Genomic DNA, 18,525 nt, shown 5'->3' on the forward strand with positions numbered 1-18,525 from the left:
TTCTGCTTGTCTAATAGTCTGTGTACTGGTCCAATGGTCTTTTTCTGCTTGTCTAATAGTCTGTGTACTGGTCCAATTGTCTTTTTCTGCTTGTCTAATAGTCTGTGTACTGGTCCAATGGTCTTTTTCTGCTTGTCTAATATTCTGTGTACTGGTCCAATGGTCTTTTTCTGCTTGTCTAATAGTCTGTGTACTGGTCCAATGGTCTGTTTCTGCTTGTCTAATATTCTGTGTACTGTTCCAATGGTCTTTTTCTGCTTGTCTAATAGTCTGTGTACTGGTCCAATGGTCTTTTTCTGCTTGTCTAATAGTCTGTGTACTGGTCCAATGGTCATTTTCTGCTTGTCTAATATTCTGTGTACTGGTCCAATGGTCTTTTTCTGCTTGTCTTATATTCTGTGTACTGGTCCAATGGTCTTTTTCTGCTTGTCTAATATTCTGTGTACTGGTCCAATGGTCTTTTTCTGCTTGTCTTATATTCTGTGTACTGGTCCAATGGTCTTTTTCTGCTTGTCTAATATTCTGTGTACTGGTCCAGTGGTCTTTTTCCTTTTCTTTTGTTTTTGTTACCTCACTCTCTGTGTATCCTTCCAGTGTAAAATATAAAATATCCCAGAAATGTTCCATAGGCTCAAAAAGCTTATTTCTCTCAAATGTTGTGCAAAATGTCTTTACATCCCTGCTAGTGAGCATTGTATCCTTTGTCAAAATAATCCATCCACCTGACAGTTGTCGTATATCAGGAAGCTGATTAATGAGCGTGATAAATACGCAGGTGCAACTTGTGCTGGGGACAATAAAAGGTTACTCTAAAATGTGCAGCTTTGTCACACAACACAATGCCACAGAAGTCTCAAGTTTTGAGGAAGCGTGCAATTGGCATGCTGACTGCAGGAATGTCCACCTGAGCTGTTGCCAGATAATTGAATGTTAATTTCTCTACCATAAGCCGCCTCCAACATCATTTTAGAGAATTTGGCTGAGGAGTATTTCTGTCTGTAATAAAGCCCCTTTGTGGGGAAAAACTCATTCTAATTGGCCCACCTCTGTGGGTCGGCCTGTTTCCCAAGTGTGTGGGCCTATGCCCTCCCAGGCCCACCCTTGGCTGCGCCCCTGCTTTTCATGGGAAATCCATAGATTAGGGCCTAATTTATTTATTGAAATTGACTGATTTCCTTATATTCAAAATCTCAGAAATTGTTTCATTTTGTGTTTATATATTTTTTCAGTATATTTACAAAATAATACATAATACAGGAATCAGCATAGTACATCAGGACGCACAACTGCAACGCGTTTCGACTAGTAGAGGCTTTCTTTAATTAAATATTTTTTCCTGTGTATTTAAGTATTTTCAAATAGACATGCCAAAACTAGTAGCCTACTTTTATTTGAGTATTTGAATGGTTGTTTGTGAGAGAAAATAAATAGTTGACCAAATTGTATTTGAAGGTATTTTTAAATACTTATTTCAAATACAATTTTTTAATACCTGGGTTAAATGCATTCTGATTTTCAACTACTTTTTTTTTCAAATAAAAGTTATCTGTATACTTGTTTTGAAATGTATTGAAAACTAATTGAAATACCTGAAATAGTATTTGATCCCAGGTCTGATCATTACAATAGCACTGACTGTTTTCTCTTATGTTGTGTTTCAGAACTCCATGAAGGTGATGTTCAAGTGCTTGTGGAAGAACTGTGAAAAGGTCCTCAGCACCTCTTCAGGGATCCAGCGACACATCCGAACCGTCCACCTGGGGTAAGGCACCAATCAACCACAGAGCCAGATACAGGTCAACTGCTGTAGATATGGAATCACAATTGTTGAATGGGTAATTGTTGTAAGCAATCACTGCACTCAGATCACATGAGGACCAATAAGAGAGCAGATATTTATTTTATAGAGCCATTATTGCATGGAACTCCCATCTCATATTGCTCAAATAAACAGCAAACCTGGTTTTAAAAAACAGATAAAGCAACACCTCTCCCCTATTTGACCTAGATAGTTTGTGTGTATGTATTAATATGTAGGCTACATAGCTAAATTGATGTAGTTCTGTCCTTCAGCTGATGTTGTCTATTAATGTTCTGTATTATGTCATGTTTCATGTTTTGTGTGGACCACAGGAAGAGTAGCTGCTGCTTTCGCAACAGCTAATGGGGATCCTAATAACATACAAAATACCAGATAGAATACAGTTCACTCTATTAGCTGAAGTTTGGTCAGAATATCTACTACCAGTGAGGAGCTAGTATTGTGGAGTATGTGCTACATTGGAAGCTCTGTCTCTCCATGGGCTCTGTTTGTTATGACTTCTTAATATGATTACGTTTGTTAGTCTAGGATCCACTTACAAAGGGAAGCAGGGTGGAGGAGGGAAGCATATCAACACATGAGGAGGTTTCGCTGGTGTGTTTTTATAGCCTCCTGTTGCTATCCTGCACTCTCTATCAGTCATTAAAGGCTTTGACCAATCAAGTCCATAAGCTCAGTGGCTCTGAGGCCTGTGTATCACTGCCCTCTGCTGGTTAGAGAAGACTCAGCTACTCATTATAAAGCTTGTAGTGGCTTAGTATGAAGAATTAAAATGCCTTATAAGCATTTTCATAACACCTTATTAATGCAGCTGTAGAGTATTATGAGGTGGTATATTGACTGAATATATGATGGGCAATGAATGTGATTATAAGGCATTATAAGCTTTCATTATAAGCTACTTCACATATGTCACCCTCCTGCAATGCAGGCGGAACTGCGACTCGGACTACAGCGACGGGGAGGAGGACTTCTACTACTCGGAGATCGAGGTCAACATGGACAGCCTATCAGAGGGCTTATCCAGCCTCACGCCCACCTCCCCCACCACCTCCGGCCCTCCCCCCATTTTCCCACCTGTCTCCCTCACCACCTGTCTCCCTCGTTCTGAGCCCTCCCACATCGCCATGAGGGGGACACATGGCCACGCCCCCACCCTGCTCAGCCAATCAGCTCCCTCCACGCTCTGCCATATTCGCACTGACCACGCATACCAGGTAAGAACAGTCATGCAAGTTCATACACCTTATTCTCCAGTGGCTATGGTACTCTCTGTAGCTATAAATGGTGCTATCTAGACCTTAAAAGGATTCTTCAGCTGTCCATGTAGGAGAACCCTTTTGGTTCCATGTAGAAACCGTTTGGTTCTCGTTAGAACTCTTTTTGGTCCATGTAAACTCAGCAAAAAAATAAATGTCCTCACACTGTCTTAACATGTGTAAATATTTGTATGAACATAACAAGATTCAACAACTGAGACATAAACTGAACAAGTTCCACAGACATGTGACTAACAGAAATGGAATAATGTGTCCCTGAACAAACGGGGGGGTCAAAATCAAAAGTAACAGTCAGTATCTGGTGTGGCCACCAGCTGCATTAAGTACTGCAGTGCATCTCCTCCTCATTGACTGCACCAGATTTGCCAGTTCTTGCTGTGAGATGTTACCCACTCTTCCAGCAAGGCACCTGCAAGTTCCCGGACATTTCTCGGGGGAACGGCCCTAGCCCTCACCCTCCAATCCAACAGGTCCCAGACATGCTAAATGGGATTGAGATCCGGGCTCTTCACTGGCCATGGCAGAACACATGCATTCCTGTCTTGCAGGAAGTCACGCACAGAACGAGTAGTATGGCTGGTGGCATTGTCATGCTGGAGGGTCATGTCAGGATGAGCCTGCAGGAATGGTACCACATGAGGGAGGAGGATGTCTTCCCTGTAACGCACAGCATTGAGATTGCCTGCAATGATAACAAGTTCAGTTCGATGAAGCTGTGACACACCGCCCCAGACCATGACAGACCCTCCACCTCCAAATCACCTCGGTGTAACGCTCATTCCTTCGGAGATAAATGCAAATCCGACCATCACCCCTGGTGAGACAAAACTGCGACTTGTCAGTGAAGAGCACTTTTTGCCAGTCCTGTCTGGTCCAGCGATGGTGGGTTTGTGCCCATAGGCGACGTTGTTGCCGGTGATGTCTGGTGAGGACCTGCCTTACAACAGGCCTACAAGCCCTCAGTCCAGCCTCTCTCAGCCTATTGCGGACAGTCTGAGCACTGATGGAGGGATTGTGCGTTCCTGGTGTAACTCGGGCAGTTGTTGTTGCCATCCTGCACCTGTCCCACAGGTGTGATGTTCAGATGTACTGATCCTGTGCAGGTGTTGTTACAAGTGGTCTGCCACTGCGTGGACAATCAGCTGTCCGTCCTGTCTCCCTGTAGCGCTGTCTTAGGCATCTCATAGTACGGACACTGCAATTTATTGCCCTGGCCACATCTGCAGTCCTCATGCCTCCTTGCAGCATGTCTAAGACACATTCACGCAGATGAGCAGGGACCCTGGGCATCTTTCTTTTGGTGTTTTTCAAAGTCAGTAGAAAGGCCTCTTTAGTGTCCTAAGTTTTCATATCTGTGATCTTAATTGCCTACTGTCTGTAAACTGTAAGTGTCTTAACTACCTTTCCGCAGGTGCATGTTCATTAATTGTTTATGGTTCATTGAACAAGCATGGAAAACAGTGTTTAAACCCTTTACAATGAAGATCTGTGATGTTATTTGGATTTTTATGAATTATCTTTGAAAGACAGGGTCCTGAAAAAGGGACATTTATTTTTTTGCTGAGTTTAGAACCCTTTCCACAGAGTTCTACATGAAACCTAAATGGGTTCTACCTGGCACCAAGGAGGGTTCTACTTGGAACCAAAAAGGGTTATCCTATGGGGACAGCTGAATAACCCTTTTGTAACCCAGAGACTGTCCAGGATGGGTAAAATCCTAACATACAAAATACCATAAATATCAATGTATGAAAAGAAACTACAAAATACATGTATTTTAAAATACAGAAATACGTTTGCAAGTAGCCGGCCTGAACAGCAACAACATTCTCAATAACAGTTACAGAAATGTTTTGCTTGCTATGACTGTGATATGTTGTTGTTTATTTACTTTATTTGAATGCACTGACTATAAAGGCTTGCCAGCAGCATACCACCCTGCATACCACCCTGCATACCACTGCTGGCTTGCTTCTGAAGCTAAGCAGGGTTGGTCCTGGTCAGTCCTTGAATGGGAGATCAGATGCTGCTGGAAGTGGTGTTGGAGGGCCAATAGGAGGCACTCTTTCCTCTGGTCTAAAAAATATCCCAATGCCCCAGGGCAGTGATTGGGGACACTGCCCTGTGTAGGGTGCCATCTCTCGGATGGGACGTTATACGGTTATCCTGACTCTCTGAGGTCATTAAAGATCCCATGGCATTTATTGTAAGAGTAGGGGTGTTAACCCTGGTGTCCTGGCTAAATTTCCAATCTGGCCCTCAAACCATCACGGTCACCTAATAATCCCCAGTTTACAATTGGCTCATTTCTCCCCTGTAACTATTCCCGGGGTCGTTGCTGCAAATGAGAACATGTTCTCAGTCAACTTACCTGGTAAAATAACGGATAAATAAAAAATTAAAAAATCTGCATGCTTCCCAACTTGCAAATATTATGACACAATTTTGTGAAGTTTCTGTTAGTTTTGGACTTCGGCAAGGGTTTTTACATCAGTAGCCGAAGTCTGAATCCATTTGTCGGTGATTGGTCAACAGTAGGGATTCGTCAATAAAGGTTTGTTGTCAATCAACAAGAGATGTATCGTTTTCATGCACATTTTTTCACTTGATGAATACTGAACCAAACATCTTAGATAGATGTAAAATTTAGGGACTAAGAGCAGCAAAAACGTCAAAATTGATGACTGATTTCTTGAGTTACCTTAGATTAATTCAGACTATTTTGAGGAAATGTATACTGGCTACCGCATCTCAAGATGGACCAACAGTACTATTGCCAATTTGTAGAATATTAGTGAAAACATTAAAACTATGAAATAACACATATGGACTCATGTAGTAACCAAAAAAGTGTTAAATAAGTCAAAATATATTTTATATTTGAGATTCTTCAATGTATCCACCCTTTGCCTTGATGACAGCTTTGCACACTCTTGGCATTTTCTCAACCAGCTTCATGAGAAATGCTTTTCCAACAGTTTTGAAGGAGTTCCTTCATATGCTGAGCACGTGATGGCTGCTTTTCCTTCACTCTACCTGTCCAACTCATCGCAAACCATCTGATCACTCTCCGTCTTGGTCAAATAGCCCTTACACAGCCTGGAGGTGTGTTTTAGGTCATTGTCCTGTTGAAAAACAAATTATAGTCCCACTAAGTGCAAACCAGATGGGATGGCATTTCGCTGAAGAATGCTGCAGTAGGCATGCTGGTGAAGTGTTCTAAATAAACCATCACACCACCTCCTCCATGCTTCACGATGGGAACCACACATGCGGACATAATCCGTTCACCTACTCTGCGCGGTTGGAACTTTGGACTCTTCAGACCAAAGGACCGATTTCCACCGGTCTAATGTCCATTGCTCGTGTTTCTTGGCACAAACGAGTCTCTTCTTCTTATTGATGTCCTTTAGTAGTGGTTTCTTTGCAGCAATTCGACCATGAAGGCCTGATTCACTCAGTCTCCTCGAAACAGTTGATGTTGAGATGTGTCTGGGTCTTCCTTTCCTGTGGCGGTCCTCCAAAATGCCAGGAGTGTGCAAAGCTGTCATCAAGGCAAAGGGTGGCTACTTTGAAGTATCTCAAATATATATATACATAATGGTCTAGAAAGGTATTTAGTATTTTGAAAATACAAATTACAGATTTAGGAAGTATCTTGTTACAAAATACATTGGAGTGTACAGTCGTGGCCAAAAGTTTTGAGTATATAAATATAAATTTTCACAAAGTCTGCTGCCTCTCTTTGTATGATGGCAATTTGCATATACTCCAGAATGTTATGAAGAGTGATCAGATGAATTGCAATTAATTGCAAAGTCCCTCTTTGACATGCAAATGAACTGAATCCCCAAAAAACATTTCCACTGCATTTCAGCCCTGCCACAAAAGGACAAGCTGACATGTCAGTGATTCTCTCGTTAACACAGTTGTGAGTGTTGACGAGGACAAGGCTGGAGATCACTCTGTCATGCTGATTGAGTTCGAATAACAGACTGGAAGCTTCAAAAGGAAGGTGGTGCATGGAATCATTGTTCTTCCTTTGTCAGCCATGGTTACCTGCAAGGAAACACATGCCATCATCATTGCTTTGCACAAAAAGGGCTTCACATGCAAGGATATGCCAGTAAGATTGCACCTAAATCAACCATTTATCAGATCATCAAGAACTTCAAGGAGAGCGGTTCAATTGTTGTGAAGAAGGCTTCAGGGCGCCCAAGAAAGTCCAGCAAGCACCGGGACCGTCTCCATAAAGTTAATTCAGCTGCGGGATCGGGGCACAACCAGTACAGAGCTTGCTCAGGAATCGCAGCAGGCAGGTGTGAGTGCATCTGCACGTACAGTGAGGCGAAGACTTTTGGAGGATGGCCTGGTGTCAAGAAGGGCAGCAAAGAAGCCACTTCTCTCTAGGAAAAACATCAGGGACAGACTGATATTCTGCAAAAGGTACAGGGATTGGACTGCTGAGGACTGGGGTAAAGTAATTTTCTCTGATGAATCCCCTTTCCGATTGTTTGGGGCATCCGGAAAAAAGCTTGTCCGGAGAGGACAAGGTGAGCGCTACCATCAGTCCTGTGTCATGCCAACAGTAAAGCATCCTGAGACTATTCATATGTTGGGTTGCTTCTCAGCCAAGGGAGTGGGCTCACTCAAAATTGTTCCTTAGAACAATAAAGAATGGTACCAACACATCCTCTGAGATCCTCTGAGATTAACTTCTCCCAACCATCCAGGAACAGTTTGGTGACGAACAATGCCTTTTCCAGCATGATGGAGCACCTTGCCATAAGGCAAACCTTTTGGCCACGACTGTAGTTTATCCCAGTGTAATACAAATGACAAAATACTCAGAAGTAATTGAAATACATATTTCAAATACAAAATACTGGCCATCTCTGAGACTGATATGAAGCTGTCATCTACTTCCTAACGATAATGTTTTGGTTCCCCTGGTCTGTTTCTGTGTCATTAATGTCCATGAAACTGAGCTGTACACAGGCTTAATGCTGCACCCCAGATGAATAGGTTTCTTTAGATGAGTTAGTCTTTTCTCTTTACCTCCATCTTCTCTCTGTGTAGTATCTCCCTTTTCTTTCTGGATCATTCTTTGTCGATCAACCTCCCTCTACCTCCACTCATTCACCCCTTCTCTCTCCTACTTCTCTTTCCCCCACCTTTTTCTACCTCCCCTCCCTCTCTCTCTCTCTCTCTCTCTCTCTCTCTCTCTCTCTCTCTCTCTCTCTCTCTCTCTCTCTCTTTCTCTCTCTCTCTCTGTGTCTCTCTGTCTCTGTCTCTCACTGTGTTGCGGTGCTATGTTTTCCAGGCCACTGCTCCTGTGAGTATTCCTGTGTGTTCGGAGCAGGTTGGTGGGAATGATGGGATTGGGAATGGGGATGGGATCAGTGTGTCCTGGCAGTCGTCTCCTGTCATTTTTAAAGGCTTACCGGTGAGCAGGCTGCTTTCTCTCATTCTCTCTTTATCCTCATGTTCTCTCTCTCTTTTATCACTCCCCACATCTCTTCTACCTCTCTCACTCTGTTGCTCTTCCACCTGTCATATTTCTCACCCTCTCATTTCTCCCTCTGCGCCCCACCCCATCTCTCTCCCCCATCTCTCACCTCTCTACTCCCACTCCCTCGCTCCCCCAGACGCCTGTATTTTTTTTGTCAATTTCTTTCTTCCCCACTCCTGCCAGGCTTGCTGTTTTCTCCTCCTTTCTTCTACATCTCTCTGCCTCTACCTCATAGCCCTAGAGGGTTGTCTTCTAACATGTTGTCTTCAGGGCTAAACTAGGATCAGGTCCTCTTGTCTTCTATCTAGACATGTTGTCTTCAGGGCTGAACTAGGATCAGGTCCTCTTGTCTTCTATCTAGACATGTTGTCTTCAGGGCTGAACTAGGATCAGGTCCTCTTGTCTTCTATCTAGACATGTTGTCTTCAGGGCTGAACTAGGACCAGGTCCTCTTGTCTTCTATCTAGACATGTTGTCTTCAGGGCTGAACTAGGATCAGTTCCTCTTGTCTTCTATCTTGACATGGTGTCTTCAGGGCTGAACTAGGATCAGGTCCTCTAGGAAAATCTCAGGGCACTAGGTGAAAGCCGTAATGATTGCTGCTATGATTGATTGGTAGAATGCCCTATGACCTGTGCTTGCCCCTGCAGGGCCCTTTGACTCACACCCGCACGGTGAGCTTCGGGGAGAAGAGACAGCCTGCCCTTCACACACACACTACCATCAGCAAGACACCCCCCTCTACAGCCCCCCTGCCCAAACCAGCACCAGGAACCAGGTACTCTGAGTGTATGGGTGTGTGTGTGGACCCTTCCTTTGTGAGTGGATTTATCACCTTCATGGGAGTGTAGTGTAAAGTCTAACTGTGTGTCATATCTTTGATTGCCAAGGAAACCCCGCGGAGAGGCTAAAAAGTGCCGGAAGGTATACGGCATGGAGAAGAGAGACATGTGGTGCACAGCCTGCCGTTGGAAAAAAGCCTGTCAGCGATTCAATGATTGAACCCCACTACATCACTGGGATGGACTCTTCCTCTGCCAGAGCTTCACTGAGGTGGAGTCTTCCACTGGGGAGATGTGGGTGTTCTCCCTGATGAAGCTGCTTAGAGCACGCACTGCTTCCTCCTGACCAGCAGGGGTCTCTCTGCTTGCTTCTCTTAATCCTCAGACAGCTAAACACACAAAACACAAAAACAAATGGATGAAAAAGGAAAAAAATATATAATAATTGTGAAAAAAGTATATGGCTTTGGAAGCATAGGTAATCCAAAAAATGATTATTCAAAACGTGATTCAGAATGAAAGTTTGGTTTTGTACTTTCTAATTTTGCATGCCTTCACTGTAGGGCAGTGGTTGAAGATTTCAGATAAGCTTTTTGGTGTTGTGTACTTTCAACATGTTCTTTGCTGGTCCGAGTATCATGGAAGCTACTGTGTTTGAGTCTATAAGATCCTTAAACCACTCTCTTGTCAGCATCTTTCAATGCACCTCTGTTGACATTTTGGAACTAAAACCAGATTCACTTTGTGGTGTATATTTGAATGGATCGTTTCAACGGAGGTGCATTGAAAGATGCCGACAAGAGATTTCAACGGTCACTCTTTTGAAACGGGAAGTATGTCTACCAAAGGAAAACAGACACAGAATCTCTCTAAATTCACTCAGAATTGAGATGTCGCTTTTTTTTAAGATGCAAGTTTGTTATTCATATAACACATCACATGCTCTTATGGGAATTCAACTCAACAATTCCAATCTCTTTGTTTGGGAAGTAAATATGCATAGCTACACACCATAAGCTCCCTGTATCTGTTGCTTATTCCATCTGCTGGCACCAAATGTCACACTTTGAACCTTCAGAGTGTTCAGTGTACATGTACCGTTTCTAGTTTCTCTTCCTAGAGCTCTACACAGATATGCAGCTTTCAGAAACAACACATCTTTCAGCAGACCACATGTAAACTTTGTAACCACACTGTTCACTCTCATTTCTCACATCTACAGTTTATTTCCAGCGATTAGTTCCCAAGGCAACTACTGTAGTAGTTGCAAAGTGCCATCACCAGGGTTTGGACAGTCTGGTCTTGCTTTGATTAATCAGCTCTATTGTTGATTACAGTTATCAATAACAACATCAAACCCCCCTGTAGCATTACTTGCTACTCAGTGTTCTTAAATCCACTTCCTGTGTACGTTCATAGAAATATAATGTCATTGTAGTTCTCTGTGGGTACTATACCTAGTCCTGCCCAACCCTGAATCCCAGTTACTGCTCTTAACTGGTATCTAAGGGTGATGAAATATAATGTCATTGTAGTTCTCTGTGGGTACTATACCTAGTCCTGCCCAACCCTGACTCCCAGTTACTGCTCTTAACTGGTATCTAAGGGTGTTGAAATATAAGTGTTTTTCTCAGAGGGATTATTTGCGCACCATGAATTGTACCTGGATTCCTGATCAGACACAATTATATGGATGTATATTTTTACACAGATAAATTTTTTAACTTTAGCTACTCTTTTTTATTTTATTGTTGCCAGCTCTTTGAATGTAGTTTCTGCTGCCTCTCTCTCTCTTCTCTCTCTCTCTCTATCTCTCTCTCTGTCTCTCTCTCTTTCTCTCTCTCTCTCTCTCTCTGTCTCTCTCTCTCTCTCTCTCTCTCTCTCTCTCTCTCTCTCTCTCTCTCTCTCTCTCTCTCTAACTCTATCTAACTCTCTCTCTCCCAATACTGACAACTAGCCATGCCACAAGTTACAACAGCAGGACACACACATGCATGGTGCTACTTGTCCTCTTTCCCTATGTTACCTTCAACCTATTCTATGACAATGGCCACAATCTATGACTTTCTGTTCTTTGGTCATGTGACAAATCTGTTGTCATAGTGACATCTGCATTCTCAGCTGATGGCAGTCACATATTCTAATTGATGTGACATTAGTAGAAGGCCATTCTAAGACAGCTGGGGATGACTGTCATTTGTTGTTATTTGGGGACAGCAAACAATCAAAAACCCTGGATTAATTTTAGCATGCCCTGTCAGTCTTTTACTTGGTAACCATTACCAACAGATATGGTCCTGCTCATTGGCTGGTAACTCTGTCCGTCAGACATTATGTCCAGTAGTGTTTGAAAAGAAGCTGGTTCTTACAGTAAGTAGCTCACTGGTCAGACTGGAGAGTAGCCCAGTATTTAATGGTCAGAAACTTCACTAAGTGCCATTGAAAAGAACAATATGAGGAAAAAGGATTTACCTAAATAAATTGCACTAACTTGCACTGCACAAAGACTTGCTTTTATACATGGATTTTATACACACAGATTTTGAAGTGAAATTACATTTGAGGTTGTTTTATTTTGGATCGTCACTGCCTTGGTGTCAACATGGGGTTTCAGGGATGGGGCTTCTACACCTCTTGGGTCCCCCCATAAGAACCTTTTGAACTGGTATGTTTAGCTCTCTGTGTGTGTGTGGTGTACTCAGCCCAATGGTGCCAACAATATTGCCTGGAATCGTGTACTGCATAGTACAGCGGTACTTTGTGTGTCCGGGTTTCCCCTAGACTTTTCTATTGTGGTGGTGCACCAAGAAGACCCCTGAAGTCACATCTCAGATGGTCTGCCCTAACTTGGTAATATATGGGGAAACACTGGTCCAGAGGTAGCCCTCAGTTAGTCAATGGTTGCTTGTTGTCTTCTTAAGAACAGATAAATCATGGTGTTTCAACACTATGGGCTTTCCCTACGGAGCCTACTCATACACTGCTTTCACAAGAATGTAGTTTAGTCTTCCTTCCTTACGGAGCATACTCATACACTGCTTTCACAAGAATTTAGTTTAGTCTTCCTTCCTTACGTAGCATACTCATACACTGCTTTCACAAGAATTTAGTTTAGTCTTCCTTCCTTACGTAGCATACTCATACACTGCTTTCACAAGAATTTAGTTTAGTCTTCCTTCCTTACGTAGCATACTCATACACTGCTTTCACAAGAATTTAGTTTAGTCTTCCTTCCTTACGTAGCATACTCATACACTGCTTTCACAAGCATTTAGTTTAGACTTCCTTCCTTACGGAGCATACTCATACACTGCTATCACAATAATTTAGTTTAGTCTTCCTTCCTTACGTAGCATACTCATACACTGCTTTCACAAGAATTAAGTTTAGTCTTCCTTCCTTACGGAGCATACTCATACACTGCTTTCACAAGAATTTAGTTTACTCTTCCTTCCTTATGGAGCATACTCATACACTGCTTTCACAAGAATTTAGTTTAGTCTTCCTTACGTAGCATACACTGCTTTCACAAGAATTTAGTTTAGTCTTCCTTCCTTACGGAGAATACTCATACACTGCTTTGACAAGAATTTAGTTTAGTCTTCCTTCCTTACGTAGCATACTCATACACTGCTTTCACAAGAATTTAGTTTAGTCTTCCTTCCTTACGGAGCATACTCATACACTGCTTTCACAAGAATTTAGTTTAGACTTCCTTCCTTACGGAGCATACTCATACACTGCTATCACAAGAATTTAGTTTAGACTTCCTTACGTAGCATACACTGCTTTCACAAGAATTTAGTTTAGTCTTCCTTCCTTACGGAGAATACTCATACACTGCTTTGACAAGAATTTAGTTTAGTCTTCCTTCCTTACGTAGCATACTCATACACTGCTTTCACAAGAATTTAGTTTAGTCTTCCTTCCTTACGGAGCATACTCATACACTGCTTTCACAAGAATTTAGTTTAGACTTCCTTCCTTACGTAGCATACTCATACACTGCTTTCACAAGAATTTAGTTTATTCTTCCTTCCTTACGTAGCATACTCATACACTGCTATCACAAGAATTTAGTTTAGTCTTCCTTCCTTTCGTAGCATACTCATACACTGCTTTCACAATAATTTAGTCTAGTCTTCCTTCCTTACGGAGCATACTCATACACTGCTTTCACAAGAATTTAGTTTAGTCTTCCTTCCTTATGTAGCATACTCATACACTGCTATCACAATAATTTAGTTTAGTCTTCCTTCCTTACGTAGCATACTCATACACTGCTTTCACAATAATTTAGTCTAGTCTTCCTTCCTTACGGAGCATACTCATACACTGCTTTCACAAGAATTTAGTTTAGTCTTCCTTCCTTATGTAGCATACTCATACACTGCTTTCACAAGAATTTAGTTTAGTCTTCCTTCCTTATGTAGCATACTCATACACTGCTTTCACAAGAATTTAGTTTAGTCTTCCTTTGCCTAAAAGGCGCTTGCCTCTTTCACACTTTATTGAGATGAGGTAGTGTACAGAGAATAGGTTTTCTTTCCGGACTTGACTCTTCTCCACCAATCGAAACATCAATCTTGTGTTTGGTCCTACTGGCAGCAGATTGGCCATTCATACGTTTGAGTACTTTTCAGACCAATCTAGTCTGTTGTTCCCAATCTCATTCACACCCCTATGCCTGCCACAAAACCCGCCTCTGGTATTTAATTGCACTAAAGTGGTTTTATGGGTCATTGGCCAGGGCTAATGAAGGGGAACACTCTTTATCCACTTGCTACTACCTACATTGATAAACTGGATGAATCTAAGGCCTCACCCACAGTAAGTTGACCTGGTATGGAATAGGGGAGGGTCAGGTGGGTTTGAGTGATAACTGCCATCCCTACGGCTGTTTTTAGGAGACCTGAGGTTTTGGATTGTAGAGAGAGGGCTGATTGGGTGTGTTTGTGGAACTGGGACTTTGTAATAGGTGGAGAAAGAGTGGGACAAGCAGTGACGATTATTCGAGATGGATTTGTAGTTTCAGGCCTTTCCTGTACATATGCAACGTAAAGACAACCCTGAAACTTTTTTCATATATTGTTGTGTGTCTGTTAAACAAAAATGAAACTTTGTAAGGTAGAATTGCTCAGATTGTTGGTGTGCGTGTTTGAGAAGCTGTAGTTAATATAACATATATTGCAGTTCAGGGGAAAAGTGGCGAAATAACGTAGATGAATGTAAAACCTACAAAAAGAAAAGCTTGTTTCTTGTTGTAACGCTGGCTAGTTTCTACTGTTAGTGCACTCTGACAGAATGATGGCACAAACAGCACAAACTGTCATTCTGGTGCCAAATTTAGCATCTGCACTGTTCTTCAAGTAAATGTGTTTTTGTCAAATATTCAGTGGAAATTGTTCAAAGTAGTCCTTGTGCATAGAGTTGTATGGTTTGTTTAACTTTGCAATCATTGGTTTTGTTTGACATACATTTTAAAGTGAAAAATCTTAGTCTCAGCATAATTCTGTTACCATGTAATTGCCCATTAACCTTCTTACATTGTGCAATGAGACGCTTTAATTCTAACAAGAACTAACTTGACCTTTTGGTGACCTTTCTGTGAGTCACCTGGTGTGATCTATTATGAATGCATTTATTGGTATGTAGGCCTTTATTTAGGCTGTTATAAGGAGTCATGAACTGTTATGAATGCTTATAGCAGGCCATATACTGCACTACTTTAATGCACATATTGAATGTGCTTATAAAGGTGTTATGTATTTTGGTTATGTAAGTGGTCAGAACCCACTGGACAAAAACTGGTTGAATCAACGTTGTTTCCACGTCATTTCAACAAAAACATGAAATGTGATGACTTTTGAATCAACGTGGAAAATTGATTGGGTTTGTAAAATGTAAGGGAATTTCGTAATTTTTTCACCCAACTTTTAAACTAGATCCAATAACATGGTGAAATGTTTTGTTGATTTCACGTTGAATTCACGTTAGTTGACAACTCAACCAAATGTAAATCAAAACTAGACGATGAAATGACACCCAGTGTATAGGAACCGTGAGCTGTTGTGAATGCTTATGGCAAGTCTTATAATACACTATGGAGTGATCGACTGTGCTATGAATGCAGTCATAATGTATTGTACACAGGCGTTTCAGAAAATGTGCTACCTACTTTTTCTGTCTCCCTGCCAAATAAGTATTTATTCGAATACATGTTGTCATTGTCTTTTGTGGGAAACAAATCACCTAGGCGGCTCGGGGATTCAAACTCGCAACCTTTCGGTTATTGGCCCAACACTCTTAACCGCTAAGCTACATGCCACCAAATTGTACCTGTACCTTTCCCTCTGACTCGCTTCCTCTCTATCTCCCAATCTATTTTTCTCTAATTGTTTCCCCCGTCTCTCTCTTTTAAACTATCAGTATTGACTGTAGTTCCCCCCCCCCAAAGTCAATACCCAGTATATTAAGCTAACCGAGCCCTTGAAATGTGCAGAAAGAAAGCCTTTATTTCCTAATGTTACATCATTCTATCCTTTGTTTGCTCGTTGAATGTCCATGTTGATGAGTCCAGCCCAGCAGCTCAGCAGCAGCAAAGCCAATGGATCTCCAACCAAATCAAATGTAACACATCGTCATCACTATGGAGGCTCCACTCAACTCTGTGCTGCTTCTTCTATCATGCTCTTAAACAACACACCAATCTGTGCTGTTTGTCTTTGTCTTTTATCTGTTTTCTTGTTGTAACTGTCTGACTGTTGTTCTCTTGCTGTGCTGTGTCAGAGCATTGTGGTTGGTGGGAGGGAAACTTACTTTCTTTTGGTTGCTTTATTATCTTGTTCATATTGATTGATTGATGTGCTCTCATTATGTCTGGTGCAGAAGTGTTTTATTGCTCATGTCTGTCTGACATGTGCTCGAGTGGATGGGTGACTTGATGTCATGATGATGATGTGATGTAAATGTGATAGAGAGAAAATAAATGCAAATGGATTGGAATATGTATTCTCATGCTTTCTCTCTCTTCTCTGTGTGTGTCGGTGTGTGCGTGTCTCTGTGCGTGTCTGTGTGTGTGTGTCACAAGTTTCCACTAGGTAAAGATCTATGATCAGCTTCCCCTCCCCCAATTCTAAACTTGACCATCAGTGGGGAAATTTCTAAACTGACCCAAGGTTAGCAACTTCACCCTACACCTTCATAGTTGTAAAGCCTACTGCCCTCATGTGGAGAACAGCCATATTACAGCTTTGAGGTAGAACCCACACAGTGGAGGTTGACAAGAACCCAACATTTACAACGCACACATTAAAAAGAATTCAGCAGCAATTTCAAAATTTATTGAGACTGATTGGTTTTGCAAATAATAGTCAAGCTAATTCCACTAAACATGAAGTTAGAAAGAGGCCTGGGTTAGCCCTTTAGGCTAGCCCTCACAACAGGACGGTAGGGAAGTTCATGTTTGGCTATAAAAACGCTCAAGTGATCAGTTCTATCATATACAGACGACCTGCTCACTTGAATCCTCCCAAACAGATCAAGGGGTTTGATTATTCAACACATCTTTGTTTCAAACACAGGTTTATGATAATCAATATAAAGTCAGTATCATATTGAACAATATTCCCAACAAACAACTGTCAAGTTTCAAGTGTCTCACTTTACAAACGAAAGACAACTTGCCAAATGTGAGAGAAAATAAATAATACATATAATAACAATATAAATGTATATATATATATATATGAAGGTATACACACATCACTCTTAGTAAAGAACAGAATCTAAAATAAAATGCAAGAATTTTGAAATATAGTAAAATCTAGATATAACCATATCTATGGCTTTGTGATTTGCACATGTGAATCAAGCTATACAGGCTAAATAAGGATTGCAATTTTGTACGCATCTAAGAGCAGAATACAAATATTTATCTGCTGAAAAGCAAACAGTTTTGCATGTGAAATGAACCAGTTTTGTGCAGATGACAGAGACAGAGCTTTGGTATGACAAATGGACAAAGGCTTGCAGTTGAGACCATGGAATCAGGGCACAACGGGTTAATAAACACAGTCAGGAACAGAATCTACTGTATACTGTAACACAGTAACATAGGTCCTCAAAAACAAATCGCTGATTTGTCTCTCAGAAAAACAGTATTTTCTCAACTTTTTGCACCTGTGATTTAGATAAAATATATTTTAAAAATCTCTATCCATCAGATTTCTGTATCTCCCTATCTCTTGAAACACACCCACATCTAAAATGTATCGAGGCACATTGTTGAGGGGATCGGATGGCAAATGTTTCCTGAATTACAACACCAAGACAAGGAATAAGAAGACATGCCGGCAGGCAGACAGGTGATGATAAGGAAGTGGGTAAAAACATCTCAGTGGTCACAGGAGTCTGGAGTGGAAAAGCACTGGATGGATGTCAGAGAAATAGCCCTGCTATTCCAAATAGCACGGCAGCTCTTGACAATCCCTACATATTCAGCCATTAACATTCAAAATATCCACACAACATCATTCATTTTCTTTCTGAAACCTTCAAGAGATTAGAAATTGCTAACAGACAATAAATAATACAACTTAAATAAAGCTTGCCACCACACTTGGAGAAGGCATCAGGAATCAGTGAAATGAAACACACACCCAAGGGTTGTTCCGTAGATACAGTGTTTAGCACTGGGGCTGATGGGAATGGAAGTGTGGCAGGTGGTAATGTTTGCAACCAACTGTGGCTACACAACTATAATTCCAAGAGGCAGCCCTGTGGCCCACTTTCCCTCATAGCATTCAGGTGCAGGTTGATGTTTATTGTAATGAATCTTGCCCTGGAGGCAGACGTTCGTATCGTAAAAATTCATTAAAACAAAAACTAGCTTTTTGGTCTTAATTTAAAGTTAGGGTTAGGCATTATGGTTAGCAGTGTGGTTAACATTAGGGTTAATGTTAGGTTTAAATTCTGATTTTCTGACTTTGTGGCTGTGCCAGCTAGTGACCACTCTGCAGAGCTGCCTCCAAGGCAAGATTAATGACAATAAATGCCAACTTGCCATTTAGGCACCCTACCCCAAAACATGTCTTGTAGGTCTGTAAGAATCTTGCCCTCTGTTAGGCC

General features: G+C 41.5%; 1 protein-coding gene across 6 annotated transcripts in view; it reads left to right on the plus strand.

Moving 5' to 3' along the window:
- Positions 1 to 16,401, plus strand: part of LOC110492498 (zinc finger protein 704) — a 109,474-nt gene extending 93,073 nt beyond the window's left edge. For 3 of the 6 annotated variants that reach the window (XM_021566874.3, XM_090203742.1, XM_090203743.1), the window contains 5 exons: positions 1,662 to 1,762; positions 2,754 to 3,039; positions 8,426 to 8,548; positions 9,265 to 9,392; positions 9,505 to 11,896. In XM_021566874.3, coding sequence (XP_021422549.2) covers positions 1,662 to 1,762; positions 2,754 to 3,039; positions 8,426 to 8,548; positions 9,265 to 9,392; positions 9,505 to 9,616 — 750 coding nt within the window. In that variant the 3' untranslated portion in view covers positions 9,617 to 11,896. Of the gene's footprint in view, positions 1 to 1,661; positions 1,763 to 2,753; positions 3,040 to 8,425; positions 8,549 to 9,264; positions 9,393 to 9,504 lie in introns of all 6 variants that reach the window. The other 3 variants (XM_036947512.2, XM_090203744.1, XM_090203745.1) reach the window with 1 other exon arrangement.
- Positions 16,402 to 18,525: the final 2,124 nt, after the last annotated feature.

This window comes from Oncorhynchus mykiss, chromosome 16, assembly GCF_057628025.1.
Source record: "Oncorhynchus mykiss isolate SJ-2025 chromosome 16, ASM5762802v1, whole genome shotgun sequence".
In the NCBI taxonomy this organism is placed as follows: domain Eukaryota; kingdom Metazoa; phylum Chordata; class Actinopteri; order Salmoniformes; family Salmonidae; genus Oncorhynchus; species Oncorhynchus mykiss.